This window comes from Mus musculus, chromosome 15 (genome assembly GCF_000001635.26).
Source record: "Mus musculus strain C57BL/6J chromosome 15, GRCm38.p6 C57BL/6J".
Taxonomy (NCBI): domain Eukaryota; kingdom Metazoa; phylum Chordata; class Mammalia; order Rodentia; family Muridae; genus Mus; species Mus musculus.
In genome coordinates, this window is record NC_000081.6 from 101769602 (window position 1) to 101792140 (window position 22539).

The 22539-nt window shown below is 48.8% G+C and overlaps 1 protein-coding gene across 1 annotated transcript; it reads right to left on the reverse strand.

The window, feature by feature from the left end:
* Positions 1-6570: 6570 nt before the first annotated feature.
* Krt72 (keratin 72) lies at positions 6571-16919 on the reverse strand. The gene is made up of 9 exons (NM_213728.2): positions 16405-16919; positions 15209-15423; positions 12486-12546; positions 11955-12050; positions 11305-11469; positions 10527-10652; positions 8572-8792; positions 7969-8003; positions 6571-7149 (listed from the first exon to the last, which is right to left on the reverse strand). Exons 1-9 carry the CDS (start codon positions 16855-16857, stop codon positions 6959-6961), a joined length of 1563 nt encoding a protein of 520 aa, NP_998893.1. The 5' UTR covers positions 16858-16919; the 3' UTR covers positions 6571-6958.
* Between the last annotated feature and the right edge of the window lie 5620 nt (positions 16920-22539).

The following is a 22539-nucleotide window of genomic DNA, read 5'->3' on the forward strand; positions in this document are numbered from 1 at the left end:
TGGTCTAGAGGCAAGAGCTGAGTCAGAGTGGGAGAGTGGGGGTCGGGGGGGGGGGAGGTTGTGGGAGGTAGGGTGAGGGAAACAGTTAGCAGGGACTCTGTTTCTAAGCAGTGGGAGGAGGGACCAGGCACAGATCGAGGCAGCCAGGAGTGCCTCGATACTGTTTTGTAGGGTAAACCCTATGTAGTTGGCATTATTGAGGATGTTGGACTTTCAGGGCTATTCCCTGGGAAGTCCTCAGTGTCCATCACCAGAACATCCCCACTCACGTGCCGAGGAAGGCCCTCGGCTCTTGAAGGAAGTGTGTAGAGAGGTCTTTCCATGGGGAAGATTCTGTGAGACAATAAAAGGGATGGCCTCTGGGTTCTACTTCCTTGCTGCATATTAATGTAAGTAGAAATATAGGGACCATACGCTTTGCACTCGCTCAGCAATGAGAAACACAAACCTTGACCGTGGTGACCACCTGATTCGGACGTCACTGAGCACCGTGCCTGTGACAGAATGCTCAACCTAACTCACTCGGGCTCTGGCTCAGGAGCTCTGCCCCGAGATGCAGCTTCTGTGAACTCCTTTTTTATGTTCCCAGCCTGGATAATCCTTTAGCTTCAGCAACTCTTGCCTTGGGCTCACTAAGCTGCTGCCCCAGCTCATCTCTCACTTCTAACTCATGATGGCAACCACTTGACAGTCACTTAGTCTTTACTAGAGACCAAGCATTCTGGCTCTCTTTCTCCTGTCTTCTTTAAAAGTTCTCTGAGGCCCGGGCAGCCCTGCCTACCCCCTCCCAGTCATCACAGGCCTTTTCCTCCCGCTCACGTGCTCTCAGGTATGTCCAGGCAAGCACAGTCTTGCTCTAAGAAAGAAGAGGTTTCTTCCCTCGCTTGTTCCAAAATACCACGGCCTTCCCCCACCCTCCCACTCCCCCACCCCACCCTACCCCCGCTCAGAAACGGGTTCATCTGTCTCTTTGTTCCAGAACACCTCTGGCCTCGGCCACTTCTAGGAGATGTGTGTAAGATATTTTCTGACTCTGTCCTTCTCTGCGGTGTGATTCTTTTTCAAAAAGAACAAAAGGGTTGGGGGAGGGAGAGCACCTTAATCTTTTGATCATGAAGCCCGGTGCCTGATCCAGCTCTTCCTCTGCACATTTGCAGAGTAAACAAGCCTGGCTCTGCTGAGGGCTGTAATTAAGCCAAGTCATCACTAATGACATGTTTTCTGTCTCCCACCATCTCTGTCCAAACAGGAAGGAGGAGCCCTGCCCCATCTCATCCCTAGGGAGATGCTACAGTGGTGGGTCAGGACCATGGTGGGACGTGCCTCAGGTATAGATGGAATGGCCAGCCCCCTTTCTGGGTCAACATTATAACTGAGCCTACCAGACCCGGGAGATAGAATTAGGGAGAGGGTGGGAGCTGGGGAGATGCCACTGGGTAGGACCAAGGTACTGGGCACCAGGTAACACCAGAGAAGGTGGGGATTGGGAGGAAGAGACACAGAGGTAGGATATCAAGGGGGGAAAATGAAGGGTGTTGAGGGAAGATAGAGTCTGAAAAAGCTGCTCAGTGAAGAGCCGAGACTGAAGAAAGGGGCTGCACACCACGGCTGGCGACAGACTGCCAACCAAGCCCTTGAAGCTTGTCAACACAAATATCCGCATGCTGCCCAGCCAGAGACTGAGGGACAGGCCACCTGCTGACTTCAGGAAATGTCCTGCCCGAGCCCTATCCCCACAGACGCAGACTGGTCATAGAACTGGAGACTGGAGCAAGCAGTGGTTAGGAGCCGCTAGCTGTCGGCCACTGGAGCTCAGAGCCACAACATCATCTTCTCCCTCCGTAGCTAGAAAGCTCTACTCACCCTTCCCTCACAGTGCCAGGGAGGGCGGGTGCCAGGGAACCAAATCCTCACTTCCCTAGTGACCAGGGGTCTCAAGAAGGCAAGTGGGGGTTTGATGGCTGGCCACAAGTCACAATGCCCACTGCCAGATCAGAAGGGGGCTTTGTAAAATGAACCAGGAGCCAGGAGAGCCAAGATGGGAGAACAGCGACCACCAGGGAGCCAGGAGACTGGAAGCAGTGAGATCAGGACTGGGGCACACTTATTTTCCAGGTCATGAGGAAGAGCAGAGGGTAGTGTGGAGCAAGCCAGCAGCCATGGGAAAGAGCCTTCTGGGGTCCGAGGAGAATGCAGTAAGAGCTGTATGGAGCAGGACTGGAATGGGCTAGTCTGGTAGGCACATTTCAGAGAAGTTCGGAGCAACTGCTTGTCCACGGCTTACAGGCACCAGTCACTGGAATCAGCACTTCAACCATTTTAACTCACCCTCACGCCAATCCTTTCCCCTTCTCCCCATTGTTAAAATAAAGAGACAACAAAGGCAGGCAGACTGATGAGTAGCAAAGAAACAAAGCCAGGAATGAAATGCACTGCTGGTTGGCAGTGTCCCAGGCCACCTCTGCTTCTTCATCTATAGTTACAGCTGGAAGGACCTGGAACCTCGGAGATCTAGATCTAAAACCCTTGTGGGGACAGACGGTAGGAAATATGAGGTTAGGACCATCGGCCTCCTAAGGGAGACCCACAGCAACATGGGATGTGGAGTGGATGCTACCCTGAGGCTGGAGGAGATAGGGAGGACACCTCTACACCCCAGCCCCCTGCTGGTGCTGAAAGGAGCTGCCAAAGAGGAATACAGAGACAGACAGGCAATGCAAAATAATCACCAGTCACCCTGAAGGCATTTAAGGCAATGGAGTCCTGGGGAACCCACAGAGTAGCCTTCCACATCCTCCTCCAGGAAGCCCTGTACAAGATTGTCTATGTACAGTTGTGCAGTGCTGGTTCATCTGCTTTGAGAGACAGTTATTCAAAGGTCGCCCTTATAGCCAAGGTTGGGACTTGCTTGAGATGCCAGTGGGACTTGGAGGAGGGAGTGTTGCTGAGTGACTGACCTCCCACGCTCCCAGGACCTCTGACACAACAGGGATGTTCTCAGACACCTGAGGGAAAGCCCTGTGAAAGAACAGCTAGCTACTGAAGGTGGGGAGGTTCAGAAAGAGGGGGCTGCCTCCTTTCTCCTTCCATGAGAGGAGAGGAGGGGAAGGAGGAGACAGGAGACAAGGCCCTGGCAACTCAGTGTTTGGGAGCAGTCTAGGCATGCCAGGGAGCCAAGCAGCTCCTCCCCCAGAGAGGCACTGGGCTGACCCGGGTTTATCCCCCACAGCTTCTTTGTAATCTTTTTCTCAGGGCCGAGGTAGGTGCAGTACCAGGAGCTGCTGACAGAGGGCAGTGTGTGCACAGGTTAGATGTACCAGAAGTGTTAGCACTTGAGACAAATCCAACGTTCCATACACAGTCTAACTCTATCAACTTCTGCTGCTGCCCGACTCCTGGGCCCTGAACCAATCAGTACACATCCTACAAACACAGAGAAAGACCCACAGATGCAAGTCCCGTGGACAGAACATGGTGCTGAATACCTCAAATCCCAGTATTCTGGAGAGACAGGAGGACCATGGCAAGTCAAGGGCCAGCCTGGGCTACACAGGGTGTTCCAAGCTAGCCAGGGCTACTCAGCAAGACTCTTCCCAAATGAAGTTATCAGTCACTCAGATCTTGCAATGACACACGACAGGTTCAGGTCAACAAACAACAGTGTATATAACCAGGTCCCAGAGTGGGATAAGAAGGCTGAAAACTTTCTGTCATTTGATGATGCTCCAAAGCACTGGGTAGGACTCAGGTGTTCGTGGTAAGTCTGGAGAACACACACTCACAACACCACCAGGCATAAAACAATTATAGGCAGTCGCAATACTTGACAAGAAGACAGATGGCTGTCACCAGTGCCTGCATTGCTACACGATGCATTGATTCGTCATCTTAGAGAGTGTGACTTCTGCTTATCCACTGTGCTGCCCCAGCAACAGCTGTGTACATCTTTTCAGGGTTGAGCTGCACTGCCTAGGTGGGCATAAGCACACTCCGCATAAGCACACTCTGACGCCTGCACCCTGGCACGATCACCTAGCAACACTTTCCAATCACGTGAGTCTTCATTACGCAACACACAGCTGCAGTCATAACAGCTGTGAGGTGTCCTCCACGACTGGAATCACAGACCCCAGAACCTCACAGGGCTTCAACGCCCACTTCTGTCCCTCCTCGATACATGGTCTGATCCTTGGTGAGCTGTTTAACCTCCCTCCCTGAGTCCCAACACCCCAGAGCAAACTGGGCAGTATGACAGTAGCACTTTCATTGTTGACAATGGTCCATACCAGTTCTCAGGAGAATTAGCCATTCTGCCAGGTAGAAAAGTCTCCAATGGGGCTGAGCTGAGCTCCCGGCACACCAAAAGGACAAGGCTAGCTAATGTTAAACCCATTTTTACAAGGGCATGATTTTTCTACTGCGCCACAACTGGCAATTAAAAGAAGCAAAATCCAAAGTCAGAATGCCAGGCAGGTCCAGAGGGACGTTAGCCTGGATGTCTTTGCTTTGCCTCTTTCCCAAGGATCAGTTTAGCATTTGATGATATCAAAGGGCCCCCATTTCAACAATAAATTATGTAAAGTGTATGTATGTGGTTGTGTTAGAAACACAAACCTACTAACCCGGTGTTTTCTCACTTACATGGCAAGGCATTAAGGCGTTTGTATTATGTAGGGCTCTTAATTCCCCAGAAGCAAAGACTCCACTTAGTAGCACATTCTCGCAGGAAATATATCCTGAGTTGAGCCACACATGAGGACCCTGGGACAAGAGGGTGTTGAGGGATAGGGGAGGGACATGCATGGATACCAGCATAGGTTCAAGGGGTGTCACAGCTACACAGGTACCTGCTGAGACCCTACTATTCCCAGGTACTATAAGCAGAACTCTCATTCCTCTGAGCTTGCACTCCTGAAGAGTGGGGCCTGGGGAATGGTCGGGCTGGCAGCTAGAATGTCACTTCTCTTTTCATGCTAGGTGGCTTGATGGGGTTTCCTGGAAGAACTGGGCACAACAGGTGCATGGGAGGGAATGAAATTTCATCCTGGCTACAAAAGATGAGGAAATTATTTTTCTCAATAAGTGGAAAATAGATAAATGGCCCCTGGGTGAGAAGAGTCTAGTCAGCTAAGGGATAGACTGATATGGATCAAGGAAGGATGGACATAGGAAAAGATGTCATAGGCACCTGGAACGCCACCTTTCAACAAAGCTTGTTCTTGAAAGACCGGCCTGCCCATGATAAGATCTCTGTTCACATCAGTTGGCTGGCCACCTGAGAAACCAGCATCCTTGCAAAGAGACACACGCCTACAAAGATCACCCAAACTGCTCATCTTCCTATGCTGATAATTCTTCATAGAAGTTAACTCTACTCGCTGCCATGTTAGACACTGTGTTGTTTGTTGCTGGGTTCTCCTACCCTCAGTAGACTGTGAACCTCCCTGGTTTCCATCTATGCTGTTTGTTTTGGTATCCCCAGCGCCCAGACAATGGCTCACTCCATACTTGTTCCCTAAGCCACCACACTTTTGCACAAATACAGCCAGAAGATGCATGCACAGGCTCCCTGCTTGTGCTAGAAGATGAGGAAAGTGGAGCCACATAGGGGGAAGAAAGGGCCACTGTGGGAGGTGGCTTCAAGCTGAGTACATCTCCACAGTGGGGGTGATGTCACCCACATGTGACGGCATGGGAAGCAGCAAGCCCACCCTCTCAGTTGTTTAACAGGGTCAGCTGTCACCTGATGCCAACCAGACTGAAGTCAGACGATAAAGCAGATGTGAGGTTGATGGTCCAGAGTGGAGCATGAGTCAGACCCCAAAAACATTAGACCAATGTAAAGGGTGACATTTGGGCACATATAAACACTGAAAACCAAAGGAACATGTCTGGACATATTTGTCCCCAGCTAACTCATGCTGAAGTTTGATTCCCAGTGAAATCTTTGGACTTCGACTGAATCATGGAGACACTGGCCCATGACTGGATTAATGGCCTTCCCTGCAGTACGTTAATTAACTGAGCCTGACAACTTCTCTTGCTCATCCTTGAACACAGGATCTTCACACATGTGCCCACTTCCCCTGTCTGCATCTTCTCCATGCAGTGACCCAGCGCCAGGCCATCACCAGGAGACAGAGAGATGCTGGTGCTCTGCTCTTAGACCTACAGAACCATGAGCCAAAAATAACCCATGTTCTTTATAGATTATTGGCTGAAATACTCTCAACACCTGTGGGGAAGGAGATTGTTTTGGCTTATGAGCTGAGAGGGCTGCCATCCACTGGACTTGCTCACAGCAGTGGAGTGTGGGCACAGACTTCTCAGATGGTGTCTGAGAAGAAGTAGAGTAGGCTGGGCCCCAGGCTGGGTATAACTTTCAAGGCCTAGTGGTCTCCTGCTGCCCACCAGGACCCATCTTCTAAAGGCTCCACAGACCTCCAAAGAATACCACAAACCGGGAGCCAACTGTTCACAACATGAGCCGGTTGGGTGACATTTCCAGTTCAAACCATAACACATGATCTCATGTATTCTATTTCAGCGACATGCAAAAGTCTAGGAGAATGGCATCCATCAATTGTTTATTGCAAGAGAGGCAGAGAGCTAGACAGAATCCCCATCAGAGGACAACAGGAAAGGCCCTCTTGATAGGGAAGGCTGGAGGAAGACACAAACAGAGGGGCTAGCAGTTGGCTTCAGGGACATATCTCGGGCCCCTGCTTCATCTCTGTGTGGGGGCAGCTATCCAGTAAGAAGAGAGTGGGATAGAGCATGTGACTGGCTGGCCTTCTCCTACCCGATAGTTCCCTGTGCCAGGGAAACAGGGCTGGGAGAATAGTTGGGATTTCAGTGATGGAGAAAACGCTTGCTTCCTGACTTAGAAAGGGACCCAAGGGAAGAGAACAGGAACATGGGGTCCACAGCCTTCTGCTTACAACACTGCCCCTGTCTGTCATCTGGAGGTCTTTTTGGTTGTACCGCTGCTGCCTGAGGTTTTGGCCGGAGGATCCTTGAGCTCGCTGCCACAGCTACCCTTGGTCTTCACCTCCAGGGCCAGAGGTCTATAGTTGTAACTGCTCGAGGCACCAAAGCCCACACTGAAGCCAGCACCTCCTGGTCCTGCATTGGTACTGCTAATGACAGCTGGAAGGGGAGACAAACAAAAGATCTCAGCCCCAGTCTCTCTCTCTCTCTCTCTCTCTCTCTCTCTCTCTCTCTCTCCCATCCCCCCTCTCTCCCTGTCTCTCTCTGTATGTGTGTGTGTGTCCCTCTGTCTGTGTATGTATTTCCATGGGTGCTTGCATGCATGTATGTGTGTGTATTTAAGAACCTGAGTTAGTGTGTGTCTATGTGTATGTGTACTCCTGTGTGTATGTGTTATGAGTAGTGTGTGTGTGTGTGTGTGTGTGTGTGTGTGTGTGTGTGTGTATTTGCATGGGTGCATGCATGTGTGTATGTGTGTGTGTTTAAGAAACTGAGTTAGTGTGTATGTTCATGTGTGTATGTTCGTGTGTGTGTGTGCGTGTGTTTACTGAGATATCTTTGTGGACACCATTCATAACCATGGCTGAATTTTACCTGTACTTAACCCCAAACATTCAACCTTTTTTGCAAGTGGTCTGGGTCTATCCATCCATATAAGACTTTGACCTCCTTACAGAGAAATAAGCTAAGGGAGCAGCCATGCTATTCTGGCAGGAGTAGGAAGAGTGCTGTGGCCAAGCGTCATTTGCAGCACACTGCTGGGGATCCGTGGATTGTTTTCTTTCATATTTCAACTTATTATTATTCTCCAGCTGTTGCTTCCCTGGGCCATTGAAGCCAGACCCCTCTTTCTGTCCTAACCCCTTCCTCACTCCCAGTCTCCCTGAGATTCCAATGTCTCCTTTGTGCCATGAAATTAGAACTATGTAGGCTCCTGATAAGATAACCAAGGACAGACTAGGACATGCAGATACTTACAAATGCTCACAGAATTTGGGTATTCACCAGCCATCCTAGAGAGAGAGAACCAACAGATAAGGCCACCACAATCACATCTACCTAAAGAGACCTGAGTCTTTCCAGTCAGAGAAGCCCCGCCCAACTCCCAGCCTCCTTTCTTACAGTTCCTGAGCAACGAGAAGTCTGCTCTAGGGAGCTCCTCTACACCAGAGGACATGCTCTAGGGAGCTCCTCTACACCAGAGCACATCTGTCTCACAGAAGTGCAACTCAGTTACTGTGATAGTGAAAATGATCCAACGTCCTCACCGACCTCAGACTTTGCCACAGTGACTTTGAACTTCATGTCTGAGAGGCTTTCTTCCCTCTCTCTGATCCAAGAACCATGAAGAGAGCCAGGGGACACTCTCTAATATGGGTGGCATTGATGCTTTGCTTTTTCGTGTGGCCTTTTAGGGATTTTACAACTTGGTCTGTCCTGCTGTCCATTTTATGTCTTCCCTACCACAAGGCAAGCGCACTTGCCATATGATTTCACTTCAGTGGAGCTAAACAGAGCCAAACTGTCTTCCACCTTCCTGTTAAAGCAAACACCGCCCCAGGCAAAGGCCTTGCTCCTCACCGGCTCTCCTCGCTCTCCAGAAGCTTCCTGTAGGTGGCGATCTCCATGTCCAGGGCGAGCTTGACATTCATGAGCTCCTGATGCTCACGCAGCATCCGGGCCAGCTCCTCCTTGGCCTGCTGCAGGGCTCCCTCCAGCTGGTCCAGCTTGGCCCGGGCATCCTTGAGAGCACAGTCACCTCTCTGTTCAGCGTCAGCAATGGCCGTCTCCAGGTTGGAGCACTGGGAAACAGCAGACTTGTCACTTTGGGTCTGAAATCTTGCTCAGCCCTCCTCCACTGATGCTGACAAAGGCTTCAGGATCTACTGGATGGTCCAGGTTGGACAGAACTGGAGGTGAATCTATTCTTTCCCTGACTCTAGGCACCATCTGCCTCATCCCCTTCTCCACCACTACCACCCCTGCTCATGCCTCAGCCTCCAAAGGTAGACATCTTCACCTGAGAGAAGAGAGAAGAAGAGCATAAAGGAGATAGGATACCTGGGTATGTGCCCCTGGCCTTGCCCCACTCAGGTTCTAAAGACAACCAGGGGTGAAAGTCTCCCTGTGGCTAGAGGTCTGTACTGGCTAGTTTTGTGTCAACTTGACACAGCTGGAGTTATCACAGAGAAAGGAGCTTCAGTTGAGGAAGTGCCTCCATGAGATCCAACTGTAAGGCATTTTCTCAATTAGTGATCAAGGGTTTGGAAAGGCCCCTTGTGGGTGGGACCATCTCTGGGCTGGTAGTCTTGGGTTCTATAAGAGAGCAGGCTGAGCAAGCCAGGGGAGGCAAGCAAATAAAGAACATCCCTCCATGGCTGCTGCATCCGCTCCTGCTTCCTGACCTGCTTGAGTTCCAGTCCTGACTTCCTTTGGTGATGAATAAACCCTTTCCTCCCCAACTTGCTTCTTGGACATGATGTTTGTGCAGGAATAGAAACCCTGACTAAGACAAGGTCTATATATTATAGGATGTCCCCAGGGTACCCTCTAAATCTGAGGGGGATATGGTAGCTAATAAGTTCCTCCTAGTAAAATATCTGTCTAATAATTCCACTATGCCTTCAGTCTGTTCACCCATCTGGCAGAGAATCATACTCAGGGCAAGAACAGGCCTCAAAGATGCATTTTCATGGCTAACAGGCTTTGTAGTTGGCAAACACCTTCAGTCAAGAATCTTGCAATCCATCAGTTGTTAGGGTTGTGTGTTTGCACATGGAACGACTCTGGGACTTTCTTTAATCTTTAAGTTTGAGTGTGTTTTGGTCATTCAACTAAGGCTTTGGGGGGTTCTAAATTCCAGCCTATTTTGGGAATTGATGCCCCCTTCCTATGGAAGTTTGCTCCACAGTGAAGAAGCAACAACTGATTTTGACACCAAAAAGATTTCTAGGGTTTTTCTCAACTGTCCTCTCCTCCTCTGATAAGCAGCCCCCAGGTCCGTCGACATGCACAGAATTTTGGATGAGCAAATCACAGCCGTTCATCCCACCTAATGAGGACAGTCCCACCCAGACTGGTGCTGAGTAAACCCATGCACTGCCTCACTGCCCAGGACCCACTCACTGCCTCACTGCCCAGGACCCACGCACTGCCTCACTGTATAGGACCCACTCACTGCCTCACTGCATAGGACCCACTCACTGCCCACTGCATAGGACCCACTCACTGCCTCACCGCATAGGACCCACTCACTGCCTCACTGCATAGGACCCACTCACTGCCTCACTGCATAGAACCCACGCACTGCCTCACTGCACAGGACCCACTCACTGCCTCACTGCCCAGGACCCACTCACTGCCTCACTGTATAGGACCCACGCACTGCCTCACTGCATAAACCCACTCACTGCCTCACTACATAGAACCCACTCACTGCCTCACTACATAGAACCCACTCACTGCTCCACTGCATAGGACCCACGCACTGCCTCATTGCACAGGACCCATGCACTGCCTCACTGCACAGGACCCACCTGCTTCTTCATGTTTCCTATCTCTGAATGGATCCTCTGGATCAGCCTGTTGATCTCTGTGATCTCAGACTTGGTGTGTTTGAGGTCATCCCCGTGTTGGCCTGCAGTGGCCTGCAGCTCCTGGATCTGTGATCAGATCAGAAGAGAAGGGCACAAGGTGGTTAAGGACTTACCCGATTTGAGCACTCAGCATGGGGAGGACTGCTCAGTATGGAGGATAGTGATCCACACCTGTGGTCCCCATGTTAAAAAGTATAAACACTAGCCAAGGAGAGAGGGATGTGAAGGGGGCAGTGGAAGGAACTGGAAAAGCAACAATTCCCTCTACAGAGCAAGGACCTGCTCTAGCTCAGCAGGGCCCTTGGTTCTTAAACACAATGGCCTGGCGGAGTCCATTTTCTATCCTTGTTTCACCAAAGAAATAAAGCTGGGGTGTGTAGACCCCTCACAGGTTTATGAGGGTTGTAGCGAGCATAGCCTCATCTGTCACTCAGAGCCCTGGTGAGTGAAAGGCTAAACCCACATTTGTTCATCAGTTTTGCTAAGACTGACTGAGCTCCCTAGACCACAGGGAAGTATTTCTACAAGGTTCAATTCCAAACAAAAAGAATCTCAACTAAGTCCATACATACATTCAGGCCCACGTGTGCACATACACAAGCACACACGCACATGCATGAGCACACACACACACGTGCACAAGCGCACTCTGAGAACACAAGAGCTGAGCCCACAGCTCTCTGCCCATAGCTCTCTGCCCACTGTGCGCCAGGCTCACCTTACACTGGTACATGTTCTCCGTCTCTGCCTTGCTCTTCACAGCAATCTCCTCATACTGGGCTCGAACCTCAGCGAGGATGCTGTCCAGGTCCAGCTGCCGGTTATTGTCCATGGAGAGAATGACGGATGTGTCGCTGATGTGGGACTGCATCTGAGCTATCTCCTGGTGGCCAGTGCGGGAGGAGAGTCTGTTAGGGGTGCCATGAGGACACTACTTCTCCTGACCCTTCCACAGCTGGGGGTGAACTTCATCCCAAGCAATGGCACTTTGTTTGCTCTCTACTGTACTCAGGTCCCTCCCACCCCTCTTCGGAGCCAGCAATGCCAGTTATGTCAAGACTCCAGGTGGCACTCAAATGCCTCAATGAAGTCTCCTGCTACCTTTCCTTTCCTTGACCTTCTCTCTTCAGAGACAGTCCCCAAAAGCCCAGGTGGGGTACACATGCCTTCCTCTGCCCCCCAAGCACCTTCCCATGGGGTTTCCCATGCCAAGCCTGGAGGACAAACATTATGGTGGTCTTCTCAAAGTATGGATCCATGCCCAGCCCTTAGTATGACCTCAGTGAACCTTAGCCGCACCAGAACAAAAGGCTTTTTCCTCCCAAACCTTAGGAGCAGCGACCCGAGAGAGGCCAGTAAACAACTTACCCCTTCAAAGAGAACCTTGAAGAATTTGATGTCATCTGTCAAGGAGTCCACCTTGGCCTGGAGCTCCACCTTGTTCATGTAAGCTGCGTCCACATCCTGGGGCACATGTGATAGTCAGGCTGCCCTCCCTAACCTGCCCACCCTGCCCTCCCTGCCACTCGGAGTGGAAGTTATTTAACTCCTCGTTCCCTTCACTTTGTGCTTCAAGAATAGCCCAGTCCCTAGGCAGAAATGTGCCCAGTGCCCACTCCAGAAATGCAGCTGAATACCTTGGATGTAAGCTGAATGCTAAGTTTGCAGGTTCGAAAGCCACCATGCACTCCAGAGGAGCGACTGAGCACAAGGAGCTGAGATGTTAGAATTCCAAGGAACTGAGTTGCCCGAGGGTCCCTACCCTACGCACCTCACTGTCACAGGTGGTTAGAAACACTCAAACCTTCCTCCTACCCTAACTGCGCCCACCCTCACCTTCTTCACAGGTGGTTAGAAACACTCAAACCTTCCTCCTACCCTAACTGCGCCCACCCTCACCTTCTTCAGCACCACGAACTCGTTCTCGGCAGCCGTGCGTCTGTTAATCTCCACCTCGTACCTGTGAGAGAAAGCAGCCTTGCCATTGGGACAGTTGAGTCCTGCAGAAGTCCACCATGTGTACACCATTGCTTCTGCATCACAGCTGTAGAGTGTTTACCACCGGGGCACATGGCCTCCCAAGGAGGAACTCTGGTTCAAGGAGTATTTTTTTTCTAGCTCCTTAATCCATACACAGTCTGCTCTGATGTGATTTGCCTGAGACATCACCATGGTGGGGACATGCAGGATTCACCTCTCTTCCCTTTCACAAGCGGTCTCCTCCATGTCATAGCAGAAAGGTCCACCTGCCCCCAACTCCACTGATGTGACAGCGGCCCAGGGCACCAAGCAGAGGCTCTAACTCTGAAACTATTTATGCCAGTCTCAGACTTCCATTTCAAATGAAGCAAGGTCTTCATGTTTGGATGGCACTGAGGTATTTTTCATGTTATTAGATACATTGTAGATTAGGAAACATGTTATTGGATACATTGTAGATTAGGAAACATGTTATAGGATACATTGTAAATTAGGGAAAAAATACTGTTAACTTTTTTATTTAAAGAGTTCAAAATGGAAACATTTTATTATAAGTATTTTACTGTAATAAAAGGGGGTTCTAATGCTAGAAAATAGTTCCTTCTACATGGTTAAATATACAACACTTTGCAGATCCTCAAGTATCGCTAAGTACATCACTGGCAGCCCCTCCACCCAGAAAGTATGAACGGAACAAAATCCATGTGAGTTAGAAAAGCGAGTTCTCTGAAAGGTAACTGGGGGCTGATGCTGTAGCCCAGTGGTAGATCACTTGCCTAGCATGTAAGGAGCATTAGGTTCAATCCCTACTATAAGTAAAACAAACAAACCAATAAATAAACATGCATGGGAGGTTTTCTAAGGTTGTCCTGTTTTTCTAACGGAGTTGGATGAATGCAAACAGTTTCATGTGAGTTATTGGCCACATTCTGTGTGTAGCGTGGCAGGTAACTAAAAGCTTTCAGATGGCATTGTATGATAAAATGTTACTCTTACTCAACTCATTGCCTTGTCTTGCAGACAGGTAATAGCTGCTGTCTCTCGACAAAAATTAAGGCATGCATTACTTGGCCAGACTGATTAGATTTTAGGACTTTCTAGATTTAGTGCTTTATATCTAATTCGTAAGACACACAGGAAATGTTTGATCAAGAAGACTGTCAGAGCAAAGGCAATAGTTACAAGTGGTTTTTCAGCTAGTAACTTTAATCATAATAAATCCAAGTAACATTTGTTTTTTTCATTGCTGTCTGCCAAACAGCATGCTAAATGTTTCATCATCTAGTTTATTTCCTGTATCATCTCTCCTTTCTTTTTCTTTTCTTTCTTTCTTTCGTTCTTTCTTTCTTTCTTCCTTCCTTTCTTCCTTCCTTCCTTCCTTCCTTCCTTTCTTAAACAGGGTCTCTCTATGCACTCTTAGCTGTCCTTGAACTCACTATGTAAACCAGAAAGTCTCACACCTCTGCCTTCCCAGTGCTAGGATTAAAGGTGTGTGCCACTATGTCAAGTTCCACAACAGCACCAATAAAGTCTTTTCTATTATTCTATAAGGTTTATTCTGTTATCCTGATTTTATATGGGGATGGGGGAAGTGTGCTTGCCCAAGGTTGCAAAGCTAGCTAATGGTGAAGCTGAAATTAACATTCGGGACTCGGCATCAGACAGGTACACATGTCCTGTGCTGAACTTTGAGCTTTTAAGAGCTGCCAGTACACTGCTGTTTGCCGTTTTCCTCTCAGAAGCTCGTTCAAGTGTTGAGATAGCCATCTGCGTTTGATGTTACATGTACTGTACTAATGCTGCAGTTCCAGAGGCCTGAGAGGCTCACCTAAAGCCACTCAGGAAATAGCAGTTCAGGAACTCTAGATCTTTACCCGTGGGAGGCCCAGAGACAGTGCAGCCTCTACCCTGACCCTCTGTCCCTCTTCGGCAGAGCCTACTCGCCTGGTCCCATGTGAGCTCCATTGATCTCAGCTATCCTGCACTCATTGCAACTGTTTGAAAGTGCTTTATAAAAGCCTGTTTCTCTAGTCTCTCCGTGGTCAGGGCTATGACCAGCTCTGTTAGGGTCTCTGTGCAGAGCTCAGGCCAGCTTCTGGCTGAGGGGGACTGTAGACCTTTTGAATAGGGGATGTCGACCTTTTGAATGTGGAACAAGAGAACTATGCCAGCTCTGACCATCTCTACCCCTTGGAATCATGGCAGCTGGCATGCCTGTCCCTATAAACTTGGCACTCTGTGGAGATACTTCCACAGAGCGTGTACACTTCAAGACAAACTAAATTGCAAATTTTAATTAGCTTAGTTTTAAATTTTGTACCAGGGGTGCTGGAGTGTCTCTCCTTGGGGGAACTGCCATAGAAACCTTACTTAGGGGGACCACAAAGCCATTTGGACTACACAGATGAGTTTCAGTCAATGCTCTGTGCCCCAGTCTCCTGTCTCCAGGGCTAGACATTGAACGGATTCCCTAGACATTAGGAGGAGCATTCTGGGTAGATCTACCATCTTTATATCTAGGCGTCTCTTCTGTGAGACATAAAAGAAATACCAGTGGTCTCGACAAAGGAGCTAAGGCAGCCTGTCCATGGGAAAGCCTCTGGGGTCACTGTCCAGTGATACAGTCTCTGCCTCCCACTTACCTCTTCTTGCAGTCCTCCACCACTTCCCTCATGTTCCTCAGCTCTGAGTCCAGCCTCACCCTATCCCCAGACAGGATCTCCAGCTGCTTCTGCAGGTTGCTGATGTAACTCTCATGCACAGGCTCCAGGCTCCTCTTGGAGTTGTTTAGGTCCAGCTGCTGCAGCAGCTCCCACTTGGTCTCCAGTACCTGGTTCTGTTGCTCCAAGAAGCGGACCTAGAACCCAAAGGTGGCCATGGCCCACCATATCCCATGAAGTTTAACTAACAGTGTCACCTGCCTGATGACTTGCCACACAACTAGGTCAGTTTCTCTTGCTAAAGATGCTGGGAATTAGGGAGTAGAGGAGAATAACTAGGCCTTCTGGCGGGACAATGTTCCCTTTCTCTCAGAGCTTAGATGCTTAGATGTCTTGGTTTGTTCCAAGTCAGATCTCACATACTTCAGGGTTCCTCCCATGTCTGGTCCTCTCTGCTCACCAGCCTCCCTGTCCTACCCATCTCTGAGCATGGAGACAGAAGGAAACATACTCAAGTAGAGGAGAGTTAGGTGGAGAAACTACATCAATTCCTCTATCAACATGGACTTGTGCTTCATCATTCCAGGCCTAATTCCTTTGCATAAATGCCAGGAAAACAGAATTGGAAGTCTTGAGTTGATAAGAGTTGCCAGGCAGCGCAGAAATGCAGTAATGTCTTCATCAATGCCGGCCATTGCTATTATGTCCCTAACACCCTCACGGTCAAGATCTCTTACACTGTGAGTGTCCAAGCGAGAAAAAAACATTTCTTGTCTCTTTCCCATCACTGGGGTCCCTGCCACTGAGCCTCCAAAGACACCTTTCCAGCAACCCCATCCATGCTGAACACCTTGGTATGCCTTCCCCTGCAAATGCTGACTTGAAATTTCTGGCTCTTTTCTATCCCCTCTTCTGAAAATCTGCCTCCCCTCCTTTTGCTTTGACATCCCCTGGCTGTTATCCCTCTAGTGCACCTGTTCTGGATATGGGTCTTTATCTTCTTGTCTAACACTGGACATCCTATTAGGACTCATGCTACATGCCTCCCATTCTTTCCAAAGTCTTGTCCTACATGGAAGGAAGGATAGGGCTCCCCTTCACTGTGTGAATGCACCAGGCAGGAACTCTGTACCACGTGGCACAACCAACACAGGACTAACAGATGCAGAGGGACCCACCTTGTCAATGAAGGAGGCAAACTTGTTGTTCAGAGCCTTGATCTGCTCCCTCTCTTGTGCCCGCACCTTCTGGATCTCCGGGTCCAGCTCCACATTGAGTGGGGCCAGAAGGCTCTTGTTGACGACAACCTGGGGGATGCCACCGGGAGGGCACACTGATGGGCATGTGGGCCCCAGTCCCGCGCTGCCGAAGACGGTGCCCACGAAGCCCCCAGGCCGCCCACCGCTCGCCCCTCCGTGGCCCAGCGTGAAGCCACCACTTCGCCCTGCAGAGCTCAACGCCAGCCGCCGGCCTCCCCCCACACAGAACAGGCTTCTGCTCCCAAATGCTGCTCCCTTGACTCCAGCTCGGACCGAGGCGTGACTGCCACTGAGCCTGCCTGAGATGACCGCAGAGCAGCCACTGAAACCCAGGCGCTCAGCTCCGGGATAGAGGGTCAACTGGCGGCTCATGGCTGGCAGCGGGCAAGGACTGGCAGGACGGCAGCAGGCAGGCCTGGGGCACGGATACAGCTGCACTCCTGGCGCAGCTCGCCCCTTAAATAGTCCTGCTTGGGCTGGCAGGATGGAGTCAGCTAATTTGTATGTTGGAAACCCCTTTTGGGTCATTGGGGTGGAGTGGGGGGACGATCTCTTCGGTCCTTCATTTAGGAAATTACCGTTCACTTGCAAAGATTTCTGTCTCTTCCACTTCACCTGTCCACGAACCTTCTATAAAATGGCCCAGAACCCCGAATTTCCCGTGCTCGTCTCCTGCATTATAATAATTTCACAACCTTATCTCCATAGGCTTCCCTCCAATTATGTAGGTCATCACTACCAAGATCATCAGTAGAAAATTCCAGTGGGTCTGGCTTGTAGGGGCCTAGGGGAGATGTCTAGGTTGGCTCTGCTCCAGAAATTCCCCATATGATTGACAGCCTAGCCCAGATTAACTCTTCTCTCCCGTACTCCCGGCATGCAGAACAAGCCTTGGTATGTTGGGGATGACTTTGAAAGACACAAGTGCCTCAGACAGGGCTCTTCCTTACATTGGAGCTTAGTCCTTACCTTGGGGCAGTCCCTGGGGGCTACTGACATGGCTTCCAGTGAGCCCATCAGAGGGCATAATAACAGCTAAGCCGTTTGCCCACATTGGACAGTGTGATGTGGGTATTGGGAGTGGCGAAGATGGCGGCGCCAGGAAGAGATGAACAGATAGAGGAGCCTGAGGTGTCCCTATGGGGAAGAAGTGGGCTCTCTGTGCTGCTGGGGGTAGGGGTGGGGTCAACAGGCCCTTAAGAAACTCCAGGCTGTGCTTTTAGCAATATATTATTTCAGTCCCACCCACTCAATTTTTAACCCGTGTTTTCCTCACAACAAGAACAAGAGTTAATTGATGCTAGCCATTAAGAACAGGAAAATTAAGAAAGCTGTTAATAGCTGATAATCCTTATGGAACGTTGGCTTATAAAAGTAACCTTTGCAGTCACTTTTTCCTAAAAACCAAGGCACAGAGACGTCTCTGTCCTCTTGGGCCAGGTCTCCTCGTCCCCAGGTAGAGAACAGGTAACAATGATCTTTTCTTATCGCCCCCTGAGGGCTCCATTGCTGGATGAATCAGGAATTCCTCATGCCTGCACTGCCTTCATTACAGATGGTGGAGAGACGCATGTGGCTTCTGAGACATCTGATGTATGGGGACGTGGGCAGATCAAAGGCAGCTGAGGCCCAGGTGAGGGGTTTACCTGGCACTTGCTTCTGATAGCAGGTTGCTGTGTCACCTCAGGGTCTGGAGGTGACTTCTACCATTCATTTTTGGATTGGATTGAATTGCCCCTAGAGGTGGGTAGACCAAGACAGGAATGTCTCCCTTCAAAACCAGAGCCCTACAACAAAAGACAGATGAGACCACTCTGGGTTAAAGTGGATCTCTTTTGCTCTGGAACACCTATTCTTTTTTTTTTTTTTTCCATTTTTTATTAGGTATTTAGCTCATTTACATTTCCAATGCTATACCAAAAGTCCCCCATATCCACCCACCCCCACTCCCCTGCTCACCCACTCCCCCTTTATGGCCCTGGTGTTCCCCTGTACTGGGGCATATAAAGTTTGCAAGTCCAATGGGCCTCTCTTTCCAGTGATGGCCGACTAGGCCTGGAACACCTATTCTTAAGAAGTTAATAAGGTATCATGTGAAAAGGCGATAGGTTGTTTTTTTTGTTGCTTTCTTTTGTTTGTTTTTTTGTGGGGTTTTTTGTTTGTTTGTTTTAAGGAAAAAACGGATTTCTTGTGTGAGATTTGTTAGTCTATTTACACACTTAGTGATAAAGTGTTTTCAAGACAGTATGATGTTGCTATATAGTTATCCAAGCCCATAAGATGTCCTACATCACAGCCCGGGGGAACACTCAGTGGATATAGTGTGTGCTATGCATAAAGAAGACAAGAGTTTGGATCTCCAGGAACCACACAAATGCCAGATAGATGTGGTATACCACTTACAATTGAAATGTATGGTAGGCAGAGATAGGGGATTCCTAGAGCAAGCTGCTAGTTAGACTAGCCTAATCAGTGGGTTCTGGAGTAATCAAAGAGACCCTTCATCCATATATACAGTAGAGAGAGATCAAGAAAAACATCGACATCAACGTGGGACTCCACATACTCATAAAAACAAACATCAAATGACTGCCCCGCACTGTTATCGAGCCATGGGCTCCAGTAGCTGTTTGTAGTCGCTGTAATGTAAGTTCATCATCCATACTGAGCTCACCACTTGGGGAGGGGATGATGTTGATGGTGGGGGAGGCCGTGTCTCTGTGAGGCAGAGGACATGTGAGGAAGCATTGTACCTACCACTCTGCGAACCTTAAAGTTTTCCTTTAAAATAAATCAAACCCAAGCTGAGAATGACAGCGCACACCTTTAATCCCAGCACTTGGGAGGCACAGGCAGACGGATCTCTGTGAGTTCAGGCCAGGCTGTCTACAGAGTGAGTTCCAGGATAGCCAGGGCTACATAGAGAGGGTTACATAGAGAGACTCTGTTTCAAAAATATTAAACCTAAAATATGTAAATAAATGAATGGGTGGAATCAACAGTGTTAACAGCAGTATAAGTATTTTCTCTCCTCTGGCCAAGGCAAGGTTAAGGATGGCTGACATTTTCAACGTTTTACTACTTCTGGCATTTCAAATATGAGCAGAAAATCTTTTTATAAATGAAGTACTTTCCAATAAAACCAGAGAATGAAAAGAGAGAAAGCTGATCTATATATGGGACATAAAATACTCCTCTTATTCACAAAAGAAAGGCTCGGGTGTCCAGAGCCTTTTTAACCAAAGTGCTTACTTTGGCTACCTATCTTATGGAAACCAGGGTTTCCATAGCCTTTGGGATTTACTGTGAAAGGCATCTCCACTTTATCATTTAATAGACTTAAATTCTCCAAACCCAGAAAGCTTGGCATCACCTTCTTATAAAGTATATCATATTGGTAAATTATCACGTGCTATTTGAGCTCACTGGAGTCTGGATCTGGAAAGAGTCCCCCTCCTCCTCACTTCAGACCCAAGCACATTTGTTTCAAACTGTCCTCCACCTTGTCCAGAGATGGGCTGGCCTCCTTCACTGTGTGACAGGCAGAGAACGGATGAGCTAAAAAGCCTGAATAAAATCACCGTATCCTTGGGAATAGCTAGAAGGTCAGCCCTTTCCAACAGAGATTTTACTATTGTTTGTCCCAAGTTATTAAAAAAAAAAATCTCTGGAGAAGGAATGGAAGCCAGGAGTTCAGCCATGCAGTGCTCATACACGATGAAATCGCTTTATCAGAAACTCCTGCTGACTGCCTCAACTTCCCCAGTCATTTCTGCTGGATGATTGTAAGCGCCCAACTCCACATCCGCACCTTTGCACTTAAGTATTCTTAAAATCCTCACCAGATCTCTATTCTCCCTGGAACTCTCCACAGGGAACCCCAGCTGGTGGTCTCAGTAGGGGGTTCCTGCTTGACTGCCTGGCCTGATGATGTTGTCCTTTATTCTCTCAATGTTGGGCTAGCCCATCAACTCTGCTGGATGCTGATTTAACGATGATTGCAACGTACCTGCTGTATCTCTCTATCAGCTAATTATTCTTTTGCCTGATGCACTCAATGAATTTACACATTCAAATGAAAAACGTGACAACAGTATAGATAATTCTCCAAGCTGTAGAAAACACCTCTTAAGAGTTATTGGGGGAGGGGGGCAGACTTAAAGAAAACCCGCAGCCTCATGTAGCTTATGGTAATGTGCCCAGGGTTATTGTCAAAACCGAAAGGGAAGGGTGCTTTCATGCAATCTGGAGAATGTGCCCAGTGTCTCTCAGCTCTGGCCAAAGGTAAAGGAATTCTCAGACAGATGCAGCTTGTTCCAGAGACTATCAGATGGTAACAGAGAGCCAGACTCTCCTCTTTATCTCCCAGTCTCCTTCCAGGTTCTTCTGGTGTTTGGAAACATGGACAAGTGTTGGCCATAGAGAAGTCACTATCATTGAAAAGAGCCACATCTGGGGATGATAAAGCAGTTTGGGGCCTGGATCTCCTTTTTTCTTTCTCAGTGATCTTGGAAGCCATGGATCTCATGCACTCTAGCTAAGAAAAGCCTAAGATCACTAGTCACTGGCTGGAACAGCCCTAGGAGATAGGTGCTGAAGCCTGCTCCAGACAGTGGGTGAGAAATTAGATCCTTTGTGTTAAGTCATTCGGATTTCAGGGTTTGTTCCCTGAGGCAGCTGGCATCGATTCTCTGGACCTAAGCATAGAAATTAGATGGTAGAAATACTATTTAATGTTATTTATTTCAAGTTCATGTTCATCAAATAATCTGACTCTCATAGATCTTCTTTGCCTCTCTCTTCACAGGAGCTTCTTGGAATAACATTCTGCATCCCATAATACCAAGAGCATCCACTTATGAAGCTTTTCTGGGCACCAGGCAGTGAGGTAAATGACTCTCAAATACTACCCCCATTAAATTTAGTTGTCATGGCAACTTCATGTGATAGCTACTGTTATTAACCACTTAACAGATCTCTGAGCCACGGAGCAAAATATCCTGTCACTCACTGCCAGGTCCAAGTCCTCTAGATTCCGTTCACTTGGCAGCTGAGGTGTCATTTCCATCTCGTGCTCTGCAGGAGAGAATCCTGGCTCTCAGCAGAAGAGAAAGGACCTCCAGGGGTAGCCATGCCTCTCATTTAAGCCCCCTCCTGTCTCACCAGCCACACTCCAGCAACAAGAAACAAGTTTGCCCACTCAAGTGCCTCTGATCCACTCTTTCCTTCTTCCTGTTGTTCACCAAGTAAGCTTTGGGCTTCTGAAGCCTCCAGACACACTGCCTCCTATGAGAGCCTAACCTCCCTCCCTCCCTGCTCGACCCTCCCTCTTTTCCTCACTGTGGCTCCTCACTGCCAGGGTTGCCTCTGGGTATTCTTTGGTTGTTGTTGCTTCACCAGGGTGCAGTTAGCTTTTCTTGCACTCACATCTCTATGTAGAACATACACTGGGTTTCTTAGTACCTTTATTCCATGTGTTAACATGTGGAATAAGCAGATGTCTGATCACAGGACTTCCCAGTCCATTCGCTTGCTCAGTGCTAGAAATAGCTATAGAGCAGCGGAATAACTCTCTGTTTTGCTATGATAGCAGACACATGCCATTACATGTTTGCTCAAATCCATAAACTGTCTACAATGAGGAATAAACCACAGTGTCAACAATGGGCTCTAAACCATTGAACTGCCCTTCTTTGCTGGTTCAAGACAGCTATTGGAAAACATGGTTGTACTAATTACCCCGGTGATGTTTAATCGTCATGGTCACTCTGATAAGATTTAGAATCGCCATGGAAACCTATCACTGTTGTGTCTTTGAGAATGTTTCCAGACTGGTTTGAAGATAGAAGAGAACACTGACTGTGGGCGGTGTCATCCTGTTGGCTTGGGTTTCGGACTGTACAAAAAGGAGTCAGAGCTTTCATCCTTTCTTGCTTCTATCTGCCTCCTGACTATAGATGCAATGTGACCACCCACCTTCTGCTGCCACACCTCCCCTACCACAGCGAACTGTGTCCCTTCTTCCTTTCAGTTGCTTCTTGTCAGGAATACTGA

Excerpts from the sequence above, each read along its gene's own strand:
- Krt72 (NM_213728.2), bottom strand. The coding sequence starts at position 16,857 with ATGAGCCGCCAGTTGACCCTCTATCCCGGAGCTGAGCGCCTGGGTTTC. Across the intron at positions 15,424-16,404 it reads TTGCCTCCTTCATTGACAAG|GTCCGCTTCTTGGAGCAACA; the intron begins GTGGGTCCCTCT and ends TTTGGGTTCTAG. Across the intron at positions 8,793-10,526 it reads TAGGAAACATGAAGAAGCAG|TGCTCCAACCTGGAGACGGC; the intron begins GTGGGTCCTGTG and ends GCTGTTTCCCAG.